The following is a 20,431-nucleotide window of genomic DNA, read 5'->3' on the forward strand; positions in this document are numbered from 1 at the left end:
TGTCACAGAATTATCAAACCTATATTTGGATACCAATTGTACTGAGATGCACATTGTAAAAACTTCTCTAATGATAAACACTTAATCAGAGATCTCTACAAAAGATACAAAATATGCCACAATTATTATATAGCATCCTATACTTACCTAGTTTAAAAGTTTTCAGTTCCAAATATTTTTTGAAACAATACACATTCAAGTTAAAAAAAAGATTAACACCAAATCTACTGAAACAGTACTGAAAATAACAATACCGAAATAGTACTGACAAAATCAGTACTGAAATAGTACTGACAAAATCAGTACTGAAACAGTACTGACAAAATCAGTACTGAAATAGTACTGACAAAATCAGTACTGAAACAGTACTGACAAAATCAGTACTGAAACAGTACTGACAAAATCAGTACAGAAACAGTACTGACAAAATCAGTACTGATTTCATTGAAAGTATAACATTATAAGTTTTCAGTCTTTCCTAACAGTACTGATATGCACGAGGGTAGAAATGTACCAAAAAAGTGTGGGTAAATTATTGGTAGTGTACCACCTTAACATCACAACTAAAAAAAAATCCAATAAAATATCAATTGAAATGGCTTAAGGGCATATGATACAGTAGAGATTCCTCGTTGATTTTTTCTTAAAATTTTGATAGAAGGTCAATTTCAATGTGTACTTTTCAAATATGCAAAGAAAAAAGTACCTTCATGACTTACTTTTTGAGATAATTTGGTTCGAAATTTGCATATTTGGAAGAAAATCCCTGAAATTTAATTAATAATGACTTTTAAAGAAAGTAACAATACTTTTGAACGAAAAGTCATAACTTAACCGGGTTTTTTGTAAAATATTCCCTTGATTTATGGCATCAACATGCTGAAACAAGTATAAGGTTAAATCAAATCATCATGTTCCGGATTTTGATTGCTATATCCGAAATAAAGAAATTGACCATATTTTTGTGTCTTTTCGGAAGTGCAGAAAAAATTTGATCGTTGATTTTTTCCTGAAATTTTGGCGGAGTGTTCTTGAAACAGTACTTGATTGATTGCAAAAGAAAAAAATTGGGGTCCATGTGCTTGTTTTTTCAATAAAAGCCATATACCTTAATTTTTTACAATGTCTGTCAATATGGCGCTAAATTACGTTAAATTAAGTTTTAATTGCAACAACGTCGTGTAATCATTCCCGCCGTACACGAGTTCGCTGTCAATGCAGGTGTTTTTCAAAGCGTTCATACAAACATTTATAAGATGGTTAATCATAAAATTGAAAAATATTTTTGCTAAACATTTACGAAACGAAATTTGGACAGGAACCTTTTCATAATATAAAAAAAAGACTATAAAAATGATTCTAGCAAATTGCTTTATCAGATATACGGCAAAAAAGAAAATCTGATAGAAGTATAAAGGTGCATCTCCGTCCGACATTAGTTCTAAATTGCTTCATGTACTGTAAGGGGATAGATAACATTATTGACATGACAAAATGTCAACCAACTATACATTAAGTGAGGCGATACCATAAATTGACAACAGTACAACCTTCAACAATGACAAAACCGATACCGTATCGTCAACTTTAAAAGGTTCCGACGTACTTTGATTTTCTTTTTTTTACATTCAAAGATAGTCATCTTTCAAATTTGAATTATAAGCAGTACTTCTTGTTTTATAATAAGAGCTGTTTTGTGTAATTTAAATCATGCCATTATTGCTTCAATCGACCGAAAATGAAGTTGTAATATACTATTTCATAGGAAGTACAGTAGCCGGTATAAGAGAATAATATTGAACGATGTCTTTATCAATAGATAAGTTACATAACCTTTTTTACTGCGTATACGTATGAATATTGGCGTATTTGTTTGTCTAGAAGTAGAGCTATATTGAAAACACTTTGTTCGTCTGTCCGATCGTCTAACTATACGACGAGTTTTAACGTGTGTACACTTTCTTATCTGTCTGTCTGCAATTAGTATACATTTGCCGATACTTCAATTTTTATCTCTCAATACATTGAAGTACAATAGGGACATGCTTATACAAATAAGTAGACGTGGTATGATTACTAATGAGGCAAATCTCAATCAGAAACCAAATGGCTAAACGACTATAGTACATCGGACCGCCTTCAACAATGAGTAAAACCCATACTGCATAGTAAGCTATGAAAGGCCCCTACATGACATGCAAAACAACTCAAACGGGAAACTTACGACCTGATTTAAGTACAAAACAATGAACAAAATACAAATATGATGAACATGATACCAAAAGACACCATTTAATTACAAGCCCTTTTAACAGCATGTGAACGGGCGTTTTCTTGTTTTGGTCTTTTACATCCAGTGTCATATACAAAAAGAATACAACTAATTACAAACAAACTAACGTGTGACAATTCTGCATCTATTGGTAATATTTTGCTTAAATTCAAACCAAAAACGACACAAATATATTTTTTTTAAATCTTTTTAACGGACTTTTATTGACAGTTTTTCTACATACACATACAATATTATATGTTTTTAAAATATCCGAATTAAAATCGGCTATTCAGTTTTTTCTTTATGTACCAATTTCAAGTCTAGAACAGGATGAGACACTCTCTTTATTTATTATTTTATTTACGAATAGGGGTATTATGCGACCTTGTCCACCAATGAGGGTCTAGTACACGCAGTCGGTTTTGTTATTTCATTGATAGTCTGTTAAATTTGGCCTTACAATGACAATTCTCCGTAAAATTTGGAGGCTGCCAAATGCTAAACAAGAAAAGAAAAAAAAAAGACACAAACTTAACTATATTGATTCTGATGTTTTTCAATTCAAGATAGTATTATTTACTTCGAATTCATTATCAATAATTGAAAATAACTGTTCTCGTCATGAAAAATATTGCACAGCTGTACAACACGCCGTAGTTATGCCTTTTGTGTATGGATTTCAACAACAAACCCGATTCGGTCACCCTACGCGCCATACATTTTGTTAAATTTTTCTCATTAATCACGGGTTCATACGTTAAGTTTTCTCATTCTTTAAGTTTCATTAAAATAACATTTGAATGTCATAAATATGCAATTATATATTTGCCGCTGGATGTTAAGCAGCTACCAATACTCATTATTAAATATTGCAGGTCGTTTTGTTCCGAATAGTGTTATTGGTAAAATGTTTTTCAGCATGTTACAGTTTAAGCAACGAATAATAAGATAGACCCCAATTCCTTGAAATTTTTCTTTCTCTACGTAAAGCAGATTCCGCTGGGCCGTGCTGTTTTGGCAGTTATTCAGTGCCAGACTAAAAAGCTCCACAATTCTTCATCCGTCTTTCCATGTTATACTGTCAGTACTCTCTTCTGTGTCTATCACCATTTCTCCAATTTCGTCATGCAAAATTGTATTTGATTTATTGTATTTCCTTTAATCTCACTGCTTTTCGGCGGATTTCAACATGACAACTTTTTTAGCAGGTACTTTTTTGAAATTCGCGCAATCGAAATTTATGACGTCAGTGAATATTCCGCGAAATATGACTTCTTTTCAAGCAAAGTCGCGAAATGTTAACGTTCTGATTAGAAACATCGCGAAATTACAACGTTCTGGTTACCAACGTCGCGAAAACAACATGAACAGTTTTGAAAACGTTATTATCTGCCCCTGCTACTGTATCGTATTCCCTTAACTCAATCAAAAGACATATTAACACAGGTGAACATACACTGAACGAATAAATTTGATCTGTGACACAATGTAAATACAAAATCAATAAAATAAGGGATTAGATGTTAATCAATTTCCAATAAAAAAAACAACCATAATCTTAAACAAAATGCCTCCATATTGAAAAATGTGCACAGGTTAAATGAAAAATTTTGTTGTAAGGTATACAGTATAAATTGAGAACGGAAATATTATGTTCATAGTAGGAGAACAGAAGTGAAAATTTGTAGTCGTATCAAACACTTATCAAAGTTGGTATATATTAAACGTATTAAAAATAAAAATCGAAAAATAACATTAAATAACAAAAAAGCATAAAAAATTGTATGAACAGGTCAAATTAACAAGAAAGTACAATTTGAAAGTACTTGCAGTTACTGACTAGTTAAAAGCCAAAAATAAGCCTGGAATTACTTCTAAACATACGCTGTACGTAATTTATAGGTTTGAAAGGTTTCTTAATATGAAACTATCTCATGTAAGATATAGCATCTGAATGATTTTTTCAGTTTTACAGCCAATCTTCTATAATGCTTGGTATGATAAGGTGATATAACATTCCTGTTGAAAAACCTGGATATAATATGACATCAAAACAGATAAGTGTTTTCAACCTGAAAGCTATACTGCTGCAGGCAAATAACAGTGAAAATATTATCAACCTCCCAGTACTACTACCACTGTGGGACAATACAATACTAGTTTTAAGGATGAAGATTACACTGAATTGTGTAAATTTTATGTATGCATGATATATAATAAATTAGAAGGTTTTATTTTTATTTTTCAGTCCCCAAGATGTATCTTAAAAAGTGTAGACGAAGAATGTAGATTTCCTCAGGTAAGATCATAAGATGTAGACAAATAGAATTTTTAATCAAAATATCTAGGGAAAGAAACAAACATTGAATGTCTAAAACGTAACTGGCCATAATCATTAAATGAGAGCAAATGGGACACCACAGAAACCCCATGATTTGCGCAAAGAGGTTGAATGAGCATACATGAGGTATTTGCATAAGAAAATGACTTTTTTGTCATTTAATATATTGAACTATTTTTCTGATCTTACCTTTCCTTGAATGGAAGAGCTGCTTAAATGCTCTGTAAATAAAATTAAAGGGAATGTGTCAAAGAAACAATAACCCCACCAGAATGTAAGCTAAAATGTTTTTGGATTTTATTCACTTTGAAAATAAGGTATACATTTTTGTATTTATCATTTTCGAGGTTTTGTTATTTATTTCAGTTGCTGTGTGGAAAACTGGATTTACTAACATATTTCAAAAGGCTCAACATTCTAAAAATAAGTTAGAATAAACTATTGAAATTAATTATATAGCAAATTGTACAATATCAAACAAAAGATATATTTTAAGATTGCTAGTGAGACAGCTATCCTCCAATACCAAAAACCCCAAAGAAGTGCACTACATGTACAGCAGACCTTTAATAATCAGTTAAACCAATACCTTTCAGTAAGCAGCTATTGTAGATGGTGACCAACAACAACCACTGGATTGATGGCTTTTTATTTGGACAGGCACTAAAGAATGTAACTGGATGAAACATGTTTGTGGGCACTGAATCCCTCCCTAATCCAATACAACTGCACAACTTAAGAGTAAACTAAAATCAGTTTTAAAGGGCTTGTCTCATTAGATAGGCGCAATTAAGTATGTTCTTGGAAAAAGATGAAAGATATTGTAATTTATTTTCTTTTTAGGGTACTGACAAATCTTATATAACAAAGCAACATGAAGCTTTTGAGAGTCATCCTAGCTATATCAAAGGAGACCGACGGATGTGGGAAATAGAGTTTGGTATACAACATTATGCTGGTGCTGTTACATATAAAGTCAAGGGCTTCCTAGATAAAAACAAAGACACACAACAAGACATGCTGTTTGAAATGATGCATAATTCTGTTAATGTTTTTGTTCAAGATTTAACCAGATTTCAGGTATGAGATTTTTTTTATATACATTTTAAATTAAGTTATAAATAGTGTTGTCATGCAAATTCTCTATGGAAAGATTAAAGTAAAGTCACCTCCAAATGAAAACGCCTGTATACAATTATTTGTCCGTGAAGCAATATAATTACCAAACTGAAACAAAGTTATCTATTTACCTGACTAACCAGTACATTTTTTTGTACTTCAAACTTTGTACAATTTATTCTTATCTTACAGAAACAAAAGTTCACTACAATACAATAGAATGGGACCTACGAGTAATTTTTGGCATGAAATAATGAAATATTTTTATGTTTATGCTTTTTTAAATTATAATATAGAAGACATAAAAGTCTTTGTTTGTCTGTTTTGAAATATAGACAGTTACTATTTACATCTTGCACAAGTTTCCTAAGCATACCAAAGCATATACTACTAATATAGAACATTTGAAATAAGTTAAAATCAAAGTTAAAGATTGTCAAAATGGATATGCAGAGAGTTGAGTGTTTTTGTTCTTCTGTTGTAGGATTTACTTGGAGTAAAATTAGAAGATATGGGAGGAAGACAAACTATTTCTAGGACAACCAGTAAAAAACCAACTGTTGGTGATACATTTAAACATCAGCTGAATGCTCTTGTTGATATTCTGACCACTACAAATCCTTGGTTTGTATTTGGTCTTATAGTTTCATGCATGCAATTGACTGTATAAACTTGGACATTGATATTACACATGAAAATTACGAATTTTGGACTTTTGAATTGCATAATTATTTATTTTTTATCTCACCTGCGAAGAAAATAGCAAAATGCGTGACAGGGATTGCAATTGGGCGGTAGAAGACCTGGATGCTTCATTCCTTGTATGCATATACCTCATGTTACAAAGTTTTATCTGTCATATGTTCATTGTCTTTGACCTCCTTTTTGTGGTTAAATGACTGCTTGATTATGAGTTATTAATACATTATCTATGTTTGGTGTATGGATTCCATGTAAGGTCTACATGTCTGTCACACAGGGTTTACCTGACCTCAACCCCAGTTGACAGATCAGTGATAAAGGTTAACTTTTCAGGGTCAAATCTGTATTTAAGATCCTATAAGCAATAGATCTGTATTTGATGTATGTAATGATTGCAAGATGTACATGTTCAAAAGGCAGGTGTCATCTGACCTCGACTTCAATTTCATGGTTATGGTTCATGGGATAATGTTTAGTTTTTGTAGTTTGGTCTATTTCTCGGATACTGAGAATAATTGAGCCACTATGTTTTGTGTATGGAATATTTTGTTTAGGTGTACTTGTCCGTCTTGGAGGTTTCATTTGACCAATTTATAAATAATTTGACTGTAGGATTGTTAAAGGTACAAGTTGTCTTTCTGAAAAATTATCTTTATTTGTAGTGTACCTTCCTAGGTTAAGTAACTGTTTTTTAACCAATAACAGCTCAAAACATACAGACCAACTTTGAAAACAGCCTCTGGCCTTTGTTCATCTTGTATGATTTTAGTTTCTTGTGTATAATTCAGAGTTTAGCATGACTTCCATTATCACTGTACTAGTATACATATTTTTTAAGGGGCCAGCTGAAGGACAATTACGGGTGTGGGAGTTTCTTACTACATTGAAGACCCATTGGTGGCCTTCAGCTGTTGTCTGCTCTATGGTCGAGTTGTTGTAGCTTTGACACATTCCCCATTTCCTTTCTCAATTTTATATATTTTGTCTGCCAATCTTTGATTGAAACAATAATGCAAGTATTGTAAAATCCAGAGAAGGCAAAAGTAGATTAAATAGAAAAATTTTACAGCATACACATCATGCAAATAAGCATACAACCCACAAGACAGTGATCCATTTTCTAAACTTCTTACTGTGAAAATGAAAGTTGAGAAAATCTGAAAACTAAGCAAAACTGACTTCAGTTATTTTTATTATAAATGCAACATTTGTTCATTTGAGATTGAAATTGTAAATTAATTAAGTATTTTAAATGAAAGCAATATATCTTGTTTTATTAGGTATGTAAGGTGCCTTAAATCTAACACAGACAAAAAAGCCAATGTATATAATGACAAAGAGGTGCTTACTCAGCTCAGCTATTCTGGAATGTTAGATATTATAAGAATCAAAAGAGAGGTAACTTATACTATAACTGAAACACTTCCAGTTGATTAGAGTCAACAAATATATATAATTAAAAAAAAAAGGAGATGTGGTATGATTGCCAATGAGACAATTCTCCAAAAGAAACCAAATGACATAGAAATTAACAACTATAGGTCACCATACAGCCTTCAACAATGAGCAAAGCCCATACCGCATAGTCAGCTATAAAAGGCTCTGAAATGACAAATGTGAAACAATTCAAACGAGAAAACTTATGGCCTGATTTATGTACAAAAAAAACCTACTTTAATATTCACTTTATTTCAAATACAAATCTGTTGTGAGCTTAACATCTATTATCTGTCACCACTCAACGGTATTGCAATTCAATATAGAGATTATTATATTTGTTATATAACATGATCAAAATACACTTCAATACTGTAAATCCAGAAATTTTTGTGGTGATTTTATTATTGCTAAAATTCCAACTAGATAGGTGTCGCCAAGAAAAACCTTGTATTTTAAATTGCATTATTTTTGCTGCTTTTCCTGAAATTACAATAATAGTCTTGTATGTTTGTACATTGTTTAAGAGAGGTGGAAGATACCCAAGGGATATACAAATCAAAAGTCAAAAACGATTAACATTACCATTGTAAAAAAGAACAACAACAGTCTACTTAACACAACAGAACACTGAAGATTGAGTAACATTAACCCAGCCAAAAGTCAGAGGTGATCTCACCAGACTCTTACCTAACTTTGATTTTGTATGGATTGTACATTTTCATTTTAGGGATATCCTATCCATGTGCCTCATGAAAACTTCCTGGAGAAATACAAGTGTTTAACACCAAACTTAAGTCCAGGAGATGAACCAAAAACTCTCTCAACAAAAATATTAAACTTATTAGATCTTCCAAAAACAGAATGGCAAGTTGGAAAAAATCAGGTGAGAATACTGTACATACAAAATCTATATAGTTGTGTCATCCTTCTAAACAAGTATTATTTTAGACATAAACAGATAAAAAATACACTTTAACTAGTAGGAATGTGTTTTAAAAGTAAAAAATCTAAAGATAGTTGCTGATCAAGAAATGTAGTGTTTGCAAATAATTAATTGGAACACAAAGCTACAAAAAAAAACTCCAAAAAATTTTAAGATATACAAAGTAAGATATACAAATTTATTTTTTGTTTTGTCTTTGTTCTTGTATCAGACATTGTTAATTGTGAATAGTTGTGATATACATGGCTTCTAATTCTCCCAGAAATAAAATGCAAATTAACCATCATCAAGTTTCAATTGCAAAAAAAAAAACATGCCAAAATTGAATTTTAAAACTATGGACAAAAAAGAGGACCCAATATTTCTTCCAAAAAGATGTTTCTGAAAGAATATTAAACAAAGAATAAATGTCATGATAAGGTAGGGGCAGAACTTTGTCACAAAGCCATGCTACAGAATATTCAGAAGTGCTAAATATTCTAAAATAAAATAAACCTTAAAAGCAAAGCGACTTTGATATGCAGAAAATCTATTATTAGCACACATCAAACCATAATACATAAAGCCAAAGTCTAAGTAGCCAATGTTTTATTTTTTTATATCACATACTGACAGTCAGTTGTAATATGAAAATATCAGAAGGAAACTTTGATTTTTCTGTCATCCATTGAGACAATTTTTTAATGGAATCTGATGTTTGCAAGAAACAACGTTATTTATGATTAAACCTGCTTGTGCTATCCTTACATAAATGATGATTTTCAGATTTTCATGAGGAATTCAGTATTTGAACCACTGGAAGAGAGAAGAATCATTTTCATAACAAAGAAAGCTATCCTTATTCAGAGGACATGGAAGGGATTCGCATGTAGACATAGTAAGTCATAAAAATTTGGTTCATCAAGAGGTGAATTTTAGTTTAAAAGCAAACTTTTTAATCAAAATGGATTTATATAGGATTATCTTTCTAAGTTTAATTTTTGAATTAATTTTATTTAATTTACTCCAAGTCTTATGCAATTTGATTACTAACTTTCTTGACTGATAATAATTACAGAATACCTAAGGATGAGAGAAGCAGTAATGATATTACAAGCCTACTTCAGAGCCTGCAGATCTAGGTTACTGTTCAAGAGACAGAGAAGATCTGCTGTTGTTATTCAGGTATGTCCTTAAGGCAAAATCTCGAAAGATTTTAGTTTCTAAAGAGTTTTATAGTAAGTTCTAGAGGGAATGTGAATGTTTGATTTCTTAGATCAGGTTATTAAGCGTATCAAGGGATTTTCCAATTATTCTTTTTAGTCCTTTTGCAGATGAATGAATACATATATCATATTTCTTTTCATCAGCGTCATGTTAGAGGATTCCTTGCAAGAAAGTTGGCTACTCGTTTGAAAGAACAAAAGAGAAAAGAAGAAGAAAGAAAAAGAAAAGAAGAAATGGAAAGAGAAAAACGAGACAGGGAGAAAGAAGCTGCAGATAATGAAGCTATTGAAAATATGATCAAGTTAGTATTGCATCATCTTTTATTTCATTTGTCATTGAGATCATTACATGCTTTTATCAGCTTATTCCTTTCACATTTAAAGTATTCATTTAAATTTAAATTCAACTACATTCTATAATCAGTAGTCAGGTGTTGATCCAAATGATATAGAAGCCATTTTTTTTTTCTGAAACTTATTATATTTTATAGATTTCAAAATTGTTACATATATATCAACAAAATTAAAAGAATTTATTTTGATGTAAATCATTATGTAGTTTCAGTAATATGACCAGATCAGAACTAATCAGACAACTAAAGTATGTTAAAAATGTGTTGTGCTTTTGTGTGATGTTGTGTGTCTAACTAAAGTGTTTTTTCTTTTTGTTTTGTTTTTCTAATTGTTTTCATTCCTGCTCATCATGTAAAATACCTGGTAAAAAAATCTGACCCTAAAGTTTTGTTACATTCAATGGCAGAAGATTCCTGAAGTTGTAAAGCTTTAAAGACATTAATTTATCAACAACTTTTCAAATTAAGCTTCCTTTCCATAATGAACAAAAATGTTCTGTTGGTACTGAAGTCAGGTTTTACCCAACACAAACAATAAATTGCTGAATTTAGAATTTGACCTTTTTGATACATGTAATTCTATCAAGTGAACCAACACTTGAAGAGGTGTTTGTGTGGTAGGGTAAAATGTATAATTGTATTTAGTTCCTTTTTTATTATGTTGTAATGTTTTGTGTTTTAGTAATATGAATTTAAACTATGATTATCTCCCTTTACACATTAATACTAAAACAGGACAAAATACATTTAGAAATGGAGAATAATTTACATCTTTCATATCCATTCACATTAATAGAATTGATAATTAAGAAACATCATTTATTTTCCTGTCATATGTATTGGAACCTGTTTTAGGAAAAGATTGTGTATATTTTTAGGTTACTGTATGTTAAGCTTATTTGAGGTGGATGGCTTATTTTGCATAAGTAATCTTCAAATTCTATATACTTATCAGTAGACCCTTCAACAAGATGAGAATCATGGTCAATTCTGAATCGTACCAAAAATTATAATTAATCAATGTGAATCTGTTTTCAGGAACCCCAGGTATTTTGGTTTGTTCAGATATTTTAAAAATGCATTTATTTTATAGATATTCTTTGCACGATTATTTTTTATTCTAAAATTTCATATCTGTGACAGATTTTACAGTCATTACAAATTTCATTATTCCTTATCACTTTCTCTCACTTTCACTATCATATCACTTTTAACATAATCATAATCATGATTAAGAAAATGTTCATATGAATAAATGATTATGTAAACTTTTCATGTACATGTAATTTCATATTTAAAAGTAGTATCAAAGTGATTATGCATTTTATTTATCGTATATTGTATCTAAGGGTGAAAGGTAAAATCCATTATTTGAGAGGAAAATGAATAAATGTGTGGGTATAACATCAATAAGATAGCAAATCAACAACTTAAAACCATCTTATATGACCCTCAGTCTCCATTAATAATGTCTTTTTTAAATGTCAAGCTTAAATCACCCCTCCAAACACTCCTCCACAAGACTTCACAAGATCAGTCATTAACACTAGATTCTGGAAAGTACAAAAGCGCTGATATGATTTAGACAAAACTGATGAGGTTCCTGATAATTGACAGCCATTACTGTGGATATTCTTTTTTGTTGGATGTGTCCCTATTTTGTATAATTAACTTCTTCAGTTTACAACCCAGATCACTTAAGTTTATGAACGATTGCACATATATTAGAATAATGCCACTACTATATGAAATTGTTTGTGGCCAAAGACGGCTATGGAAGGTAGTAATATTTTTGTCGAGCCTGCAACTTTTGTTGCAGAAAGCTCGACATAGGGATAGTGATCCGGCGGCGGCTATGGCAGCTACGGCGGCTACGGCGGCGGCGTGTTAGCTCACTTCTTAAAAGCTTTATATTTCAGAAGGTGGAAGACCTGGATGCTTCATACTTTGTATATAGATGCTTCATGTTATGAAGTTTCCGACAGTCACATGTCCAATGTCCTTGACCTCATTTTCATGGTTCAGTGACCACTTGAAAAAAAAGTTCAAATTTTTTGTAATGTTGAATTCTCTCTTATTTTAAGTAATAGGATAACTATATTTGGTATGTGCGTACCTTGCAAGGTCCTCATGTCTGTCAGACAGTTTTCACTTGACCTCGACCTCATTTCATGGATCAGTGATCAAGGTTAAGTTTTGGTGGTCAAGTCCATATCTCAGATACTATAAGCAATAGGGCTAGTATATTCGGTGTATGGGAGGACTGTAAGGTGTACATGTCCAACTGGCAGGTGTCATCTGACCTTGACCTCATTTTCATGGTTCAGTGGTTATAGTTAAATTTTTGTGTTTTGGTCTGTTTTTCTCATACTATATGCAATAGGTCTACTATATTTGTTGTATGGAATGATGGTATTAAGGTGTTCATGTCTAGCGGGCAGATGTCATCTGACCTTGACCTCATTTTCATGGTTCAGTGGTCAAAGTTAAGTTTTTGAGTTTTGGTCTTTTTATCTAATACTGTATGCCATAGGTCAACTATATTTGGTGTATGGAAATATTTTATGATCTTTATGTCAGTCGCGCAGGTTTTATTTGACGGTGACCTCATTTTCACGGTTCATTGCACAGTGTTAAGTTTTTGTGTTTTGGTCTATTTTTCTTTAACTATAAGTAATGGGTCAACTATATATGTTGTATAGAAGCATTGTTAGCTGTACATGTCTGCCTGGCATGGATCATCTGACCTTGACCTTATTTTCAATGTTCATTGGTCTTTGTTTAGTTATCTTGGTTAATGTTAAGTTTATGAGACAGTTGCAATCAAACTAAGCTTTATACTTAGGACTATCAACATAATATCAATGATTAGTATAGAAGGCGAGACATTTCAGCGTGTGCACTCTTGTTTTTAAATATATCTGTCTTTTCTGAGGTTATTAGGCTGATTTTCAAATGGCATATGCGAAAGCCAGAGTTCAAAGCTAAAACGGGCTTACACATCTTACTTATATAGAATCTGACTACAGTTTACAATATGATTTAGATTCATAATCTATGTACTTTATATATAATAGTTTTACACAATCACAAGTTACAATTGAATTGATTTCAACCAATCAGACATTTTTTATTGCAATCATTTAGTGTATATTTGATTTTAAAAAAATTATATATTAAAAACACTGAAGAATCAATAAATTTTATATTACTTTGAGCAGAATTTAGAGATGACATTTCAATAATGAACCTATTCCAAATTTTGGTGTAATCACTGATCATTTGAATATTATTTTCTCAATTCCAATGTTGATATACATTGGTTTTAAGCTGTTTTCTCTAATAAAGAAGATAATTATAAGTTAGATAAAAAGCAGGGGAAAAACTTACACAATGATTTTATGCTGATGATTTCATAAGTGATTACAGATTTTTCAGGAGCTTCTCGATTGATATTTGAACACATAGAACTGCAAGCCTCATTATGTGTTCATACAGGAATATATTGTATACAACAAAAATATTACTTTGTAAACTTAGATAATACCCACGTTTTTTTTATTCTCCACTGAGCAGTTTTTTAATAACTTGACTTTTGCATCCTCCTGTCAATACTGGTTTTATCAATAATCATTCTTTAGACTTAAACAAATGTTCATCAAAATTATGTATCAATAATTCAGTTCAGAAACACTATATTGGAAAATTCTCATTAATGAAATTACTGCAAAAAATGAAGGGACAAAAAAGGCAGATTTATATTTATATTATAGTGCTTGTAAACTTTGTGTTACAACATGTGAATTGTTATTTTTATGTAAATTTCTAATTTTGTGGTGTCTAGATAAAATATGGAGAACCATTTTTGAGAAAATGATTGATATTTTTTCTGGACATTTTTTTTAACACAGATTCAATTTAATTTCCTTCTGAGAGTTGTGGTTTGGATTGTTTGAAAATTTCCAGTTTTACTTTTTTTTCGTTGTGATAAGCTGTATTTTATGCGGTTTTTATATAAATCACATCGACCATTCCAGAAATACTGCACTTGATCGTTGAAAATATCAATTTTGTAGTTTCTGGAAAACAGGTTGAACACCTTTTTGAAATTAACATTGAAAATTTTGATGAAGTGCTGTGGACCACTGATATTAACAAAATACAAACTATTGTTTCTGGAATCAAACTTTCTCTGAATATTAAAGTTTATTTTTCAATCAATGGAGAAATTGAAGTAAAACTGAATCTGTACTCTTACAGTCAAACTTCTTTTACACACTGGTGTATATATCTGTCATATTGTCTGATTCAAATAAGGCAATGAATGAACAGATATTTTTAATAAAACCTGTGGATTTTCAATTTCAATATCATGATTGTAGACTTAGAGCTAACATACTTCATGTTTTACCTGCTGCAGTAATTAAATTATTTAGATACCTAAAATTCTTGAAAATGAGGCCTGTCAGATGTACATAACCCTTCTGTCTTCACACTATGAATTAATTGACTTAGGATTGTCAGTTTTCCTATCAAAGGTTGTGGTTTTCTCCAGGCTCTCAGATTTCCTCCATCCATAAAAACTGACTGCCACTAAATAGCCCAAAAGTGGCACTTAAAAGTGGCTTTAAAACACCAACAATCAATCCATCAATCACACAATACATTCACCTAAGAAAATGGATGACATTATACTCGTATCTTTAAACTGATTGATTCAAAATGGTCAGTTGTCCAAAATTTTTGGTTACTTTCTGAATACTAGTGTTCCTGTACATCAGTACATACTAACTCATGCATCTGAGTATTTTAATTGCCATGATATATTTCAGGCAGATATCAAATTATTCTTACATGGCATTTCCCATTTATTTCTTTAAATGGCAATTTTGATTGGTTAAAAAATTACAAGTTATTTATTTCCTAGGAATATTGAAAAAAGGAGTTTATGCCATATTAGAATGATGTATTTAATAATATTCCATTACAAACATTCTACATCAATGATTACATTGGGATTTAATGTTTGATTCTGGATAATGGTCACATTTAATATAATGAAATATTTGTTTACTCACAAAATTCTACTGAGTATTTACAATTAGTCTTATTGATTATATACAAATTAATATATAAATTATTTGATGACATATTTTGATAAAGATCCATAATTGTTAATAAATGCCATCACAAGGAACAAATTTATGTGGATAAAACATTTATGATGTATTGGAAAATTTTCCATTGATCAGTTTACCCTGATATAACATACTATAAATGTGATATTTCTTGGTTCAACATAAAAAAGCACCTTCCCTATGCTATACATTTTACCCTCAATTGTTCATTCACTTTAACAAATTTACTCTTGATACATGTACTCAAGACTGCAGAGTTCTTTTATACTCTTGATACTGTGGCTAAGGTTCACTTGTTCTCTTGACACTGAATCTCTAAAGTGCTTTTATACTCTTGATACTGTGGCTAGAGTTCACTTGTTCTCTTGACACTGAATCTCTAAAGTGCTTTTGTACTCTTGATACTGTAACTGGAGAATGATTTGTACAAATGTCTGATCACCAGGTGTCACTAGTAGAGGATACGGGAACTTCTTTCCTTTTGAGAACACTTCAATTCAACCCAAGTGTTTATGGGTTTTGTGTTGCATAATTATCTGTATTTCTGTGTGGTGTTAAGTTAGCACTTTTATATTTTGTCTTTTGCTGTCTCTCCTATGTTTTATGAGTCTGTCGCTTAGTTAAGTTGGAATTCAATGATTTTTTGCTTTTGTCTTTCTGAAACATCTATTTAAATAAATATCTTCTTTGAAAATGTTTATGTATATTACAAAAGATTTTTAAAATGTAGAAGATTTATAAAATCAGCTCACTTTTTTTTCTGTTTCTACTGGTAAATATATCAAAAGCACATAGTCTTGGGTGTGCTAAACATAACCAGTTGATTGATTAGTTATATTGTTCATTCCAAAATACATTTCGATATTGCTGTTGCTAGAAGTTTTACAGGTTAATTTGCATGCTACAATCACTTTATGAGGTATAAATTGTAAGTTTCCCCTTGACATTAAGGCTAACATTTTAATATTGAAAGATAAGGCTTGTATTTATGGGAAAATCTAAATTATACATATTTATTTGCTTTTGTGGCTCAGGTCATTTTATTTATTTGAAGGGTTGTATTTTCTCACAAGGCATGGTGAGCAATTACTTATTAATTTTAAAATTCTAGAATGATTGAAAGAAAGGATGGAAAATGTAAAAAAGGAAAAGTCATTGAATCGAAATTTTAATTATTTAGAAAGGACAGGGCACATATTTAGTCATGTTCTCTGCACCAAATTTCGAAACCTAAGGTAATATTAAAGAATCAATTATTCTAATTGTTGGTCAACTTGATTAAATTTTAACAGGGTTAAACATCTAGAATAAAGGGTAGTCGGTAGATTATTAAAAAATCTACTTTTACACTCATTTTTAATTTGGCTGCATTCAGATAAAAGGTGTACGGAAGATACTGTAAATTCAGAAATTATTGTGTGCATTTATTATTGCGATTTTTCATTATAGACTAATATGCAATATAAATTTTTTGTGATATTGAGAAAAATCATATTAAAGTTATATACTTAATTTCAAAATGCGAGTTTAAATATTGCGTTTTAACCCTGTCGCAATTTTCGCAATAATAAAAACATCACAATTATTTCTGAGTTTACAGTACTAGAAGGACATTCCAACTCATAAATCTAAAATAAACTGACATCGTTATGGCTAAAAAAGAAAAAGACAAACAATAGTACACAAAACGCAACATGCAACAGGAACTCCACGATAAACTGGAGGTGATCTCAGGTGCTCTAGAAGGGTAAACAGATCTTGCTCCACATGGCACCTGTCATGTTGCTCATGTTAGTACATACCTAGTAATAAGTCTAATTTGGTAGTTGACATTCGTAAAAAGGGAAAGGGTTTGTTGTTACGACATATTATTTAGACATTAGATATTTATGAAGAACTTTGATTTTGTTGCCTTGTTTAAATAACGTACATTTCAGGTCAATAGCCCTGTAAACTGATCACTAAGCATGAAATTATAAATAATTTGAAGCAAACTTAAAGATCCTTTTTCATAAAGTGCCAAGCTGATCAGTTTGGGAATTGTAGAATTTTCGCTTCATGAAATTTGAATGCTTTCCTACATTCCACTGATAGACTGATGAGTGTTATTTTTTAAACCAATTTTGCGCTGTAATTTGTGGCATTGATTAAGTAATGGATCTGTCCCTCCAACAGAATGATTATCCTGGATCAGATAATGGAAATAGATTGTCTATCAAGTACCCTATAATTACATTTCATTCCATCATATCAATTTAACTTGCTACAGTGAGAAGGATAAAATCTATGCACTATATGTTAACAAGTTTTTGGAATCACAGCTCTCATATCTTATCTTATTTGGTTACCCTAAGCTTGGCAGTATTGACTTGTGTAACAGAAAAAACTAATTTTTTGTTGTGATATTTGTTGTCCCTATCCCATGAGGTTGTTGCTAATATTTGATTTGTTTTTTTTTTGTTTTTTTTGTTTATTCAAGCAAAGTTTTATGTTTAGGTCCAAATAAGCTGCAGACCCATAGTTTTAAGTCCTTTTGATTTTTGTTATGATACGCAGACATCTGCAGATTAACAAAAAAAAGACCTGAGAGCTACTGTTCCGCAGCTAGGTCAAAATCCTAACAATTACAATCACAATCCATCAAGAAAATAGTAAGGGCCATGGAAATTTAATCATACTGTATAATATAGTACAGTCCTTCAATATTTTATAAGAAATCTTTTTTTAAACAACAATTTTTTTTGTAAATTAAGAATATTTCTTTTCATTTTCCATCACAGTTTGAGTTTTGTGAATCATCTAATAATGAAATAATACTGTAAATTGAGAAATTAGTTTTAAAAAACCAATCATTATCATATTTGAATTAAAACCTCTATTCTTTTTTTTAGCTCACCTGGCCCAAAGGGCCAAGTGAGCTTTTCTCATCACTCCGTCGTCCGTCGTTGTTAACTTTTGCAAAAATCTTCTCCTCTGAAACTACTGTGCCAAATTTAACCAGACTTGGCCACAATAATCATTGGGGTATCTAGTTTAAAAAATGTGTCCGGAGACCCGGCCACCCAACCAAGATGGCCATTATGGTTGAAAATAGAACATAGGGGTAAAATGTAGATTTTGGCTTATAACTCTGAAACCAAAGCATTTAGATCAAATCTGACATGGGGTAAAATTGTTTATTAGGTTAAGATCTATCAGATGAATCGGACAACAGGTTGTTGGGTTGCTGCCCCTAAATTTGTAATTTTAAGGAAATTTTGCCGTTTTTAGTTATTATTTTGAATATTATTATAGAAAGAGATAAACTGTAAACAGCAATAATGTTCAGCAAAATAAGATCTACAAGTAAGTCAACATGACCAAAATGGTCAGTTGACCCCTTAAGAAGTTATTGCCCTTAATAGTCATTTTTTACCAATTCATAAATTTTTGTAATTTTTTACCAAAATCTTCTCCTCTGAAACTACCACAATCATTACTAGAGTATCTAGTTTAAAAAAAGTGTGTGATGACCCAGCCAACCAATCAAGATAGCAACCATGGCTAAAAATAGAACATAGGGGTAGTGTAATGTAGATTTTGGCTTATAACTCTGAAACCAAATCATTTAGAGCAAATCTGATTGGGTTAATTTGTTTATCAAGTCATTATCTATCTGCTTTGAAATTAGAATTGGAATTGGACAACTGGTTGTTGGGTTGCTGCCCTCCAATTGGTAATTTTTATACCCCACGCAACGAAGTTGCGGAGGGTATAATGTTTTTGACCCTCCGTCCGTCAGTCCGTCCGTCAGTCCTGTTTCTTGTCATCGCAACTCCTCTCCAACCACACAACAGAATTTCACGAAACCTTTTCAGATAATAAGGACATACTATGTAGTTGTGCATATCGACGGGAAATTGCGATTCAATTTTTTTTCTAGGAGTTACGCCCCTTTGAACTTATTTACTTTAATGTACTACTGCAACAGTTTGTCATCGCAACTCCTCTCAAACCACACAACAGAATTTCACGAAACCTTTTCAGATAATAAGGACATACTATGTAGTTGTGCATATCGACGGGAAATTGTGATTCAATTTTTTTTCTAGGAGTTACGCCCCTTTGAACTTATTTACTTTAATGTACTACTGCAACAGTTTGTCATCGCAACTCCTCTCAAACCACACAACAGAATTTCACGAAACCTTTTCAGATAATAAGGACATACTATGTAGTTGTGCATATCGACGGGAAATTGCGATTCAATTTTTTTTCTAGGAGTTACGCCCCTTTGAACTTATTTACTTTAATGTACTACTGCAACAGTTTGTCATCACAACTCCTCTCAAACCACACAACAGAATTTCACGAAACTTTGTAGATAATAAGGACATACTATGTAGATGTGCATATCAAGAGGAAATTACGGTTCAATTTTTTTTCTAGGAGTTAAGCCCTTTTGAACTTATTTGCTTCAATGTACTTCTGCAACAGTTTGTCATCTCAACTCCTCTGAAAACACACAACAGAATTTCATGAAATTTTGTAGATAATAAGGACATACTATGTATATTGACAGGAAATTATTATTCAATATTTTTTCTTATACAATTTTTTTTTCTTATACTTATTTAATTTCTCCAATGACAATGTGGGGACGTGGGGTATGTGAGCGTGCTCACTAAGGTTCTTTAATTAAAGAAGTTTTCAGTTTTTGGTTATTATATTGAATACTATTATAGATAGAGACAAACTGTAAACAACAATAATGTTCAGGCCAAATTAAAATATATGTGTGGTTCCAGTAACCCTACCTTCCCTACTTTTTCGTCTTTAAAATAGCCTACTCTAAAGATTTTATTGTCATTTTTCATTAAGCACTGTTAAAGTCAGAATGTTGCTCCCAAAGACTCAATGTAAAAACAAAATTTAA

At 31.2% G+C, this 20,431-nt stretch overlaps 1 protein-coding gene across 7 annotated transcripts in view; it reads left to right on the forward strand.

The window, feature by feature from the left end:
- LOC143067803 (myosin-VIIa-like) overlaps window positions 1-20,431 on the forward strand; it is a 141,513-nt gene that overhangs the window by 63,637 nt on the left and 57,445 nt on the right. For 5 of the 7 annotated variants that reach the window (XM_076241345.1, XM_076241344.1, XM_076241346.1 and 2 more), the window contains exons 10-18: window positions 4,524-4,574; window positions 5,460-5,696; window positions 6,220-6,359; window positions 7,718-7,835; window positions 8,605-8,760; window positions 9,586-9,697; window positions 9,878-9,984; window positions 10,170-10,327; window positions 10,585-10,626. In XM_076241345.1, the coding sequence (XP_076097460.1) occupies window positions 4,524-4,574; window positions 5,460-5,696; window positions 6,220-6,359; window positions 7,718-7,835; window positions 8,605-8,760; window positions 9,586-9,697; window positions 9,878-9,984; window positions 10,170-10,327; window positions 10,585-10,626 (1,121 nt within the window). The remainder of the gene's footprint in view (window positions 1-4,523; window positions 4,575-5,459; window positions 5,697-6,219; window positions 6,360-7,717; window positions 7,836-8,604; window positions 8,761-9,585; window positions 9,698-9,877; window positions 9,985-10,169; window positions 10,328-10,584; window positions 10,627-20,431) is intronic. The other 2 variants (XM_076241349.1, XM_076241351.1) reach the window with 1 other exon arrangement.

The sequence above is a fragment of the Mytilus galloprovincialis genome, chromosome 3 (assembly GCF_965363235.1).
Source record: "Mytilus galloprovincialis chromosome 3, xbMytGall1.hap1.1, whole genome shotgun sequence".
In the NCBI taxonomy this organism is placed as follows: Eukaryota; Metazoa; Mollusca; class Bivalvia; order Mytilida; family Mytilidae; genus Mytilus; species Mytilus galloprovincialis.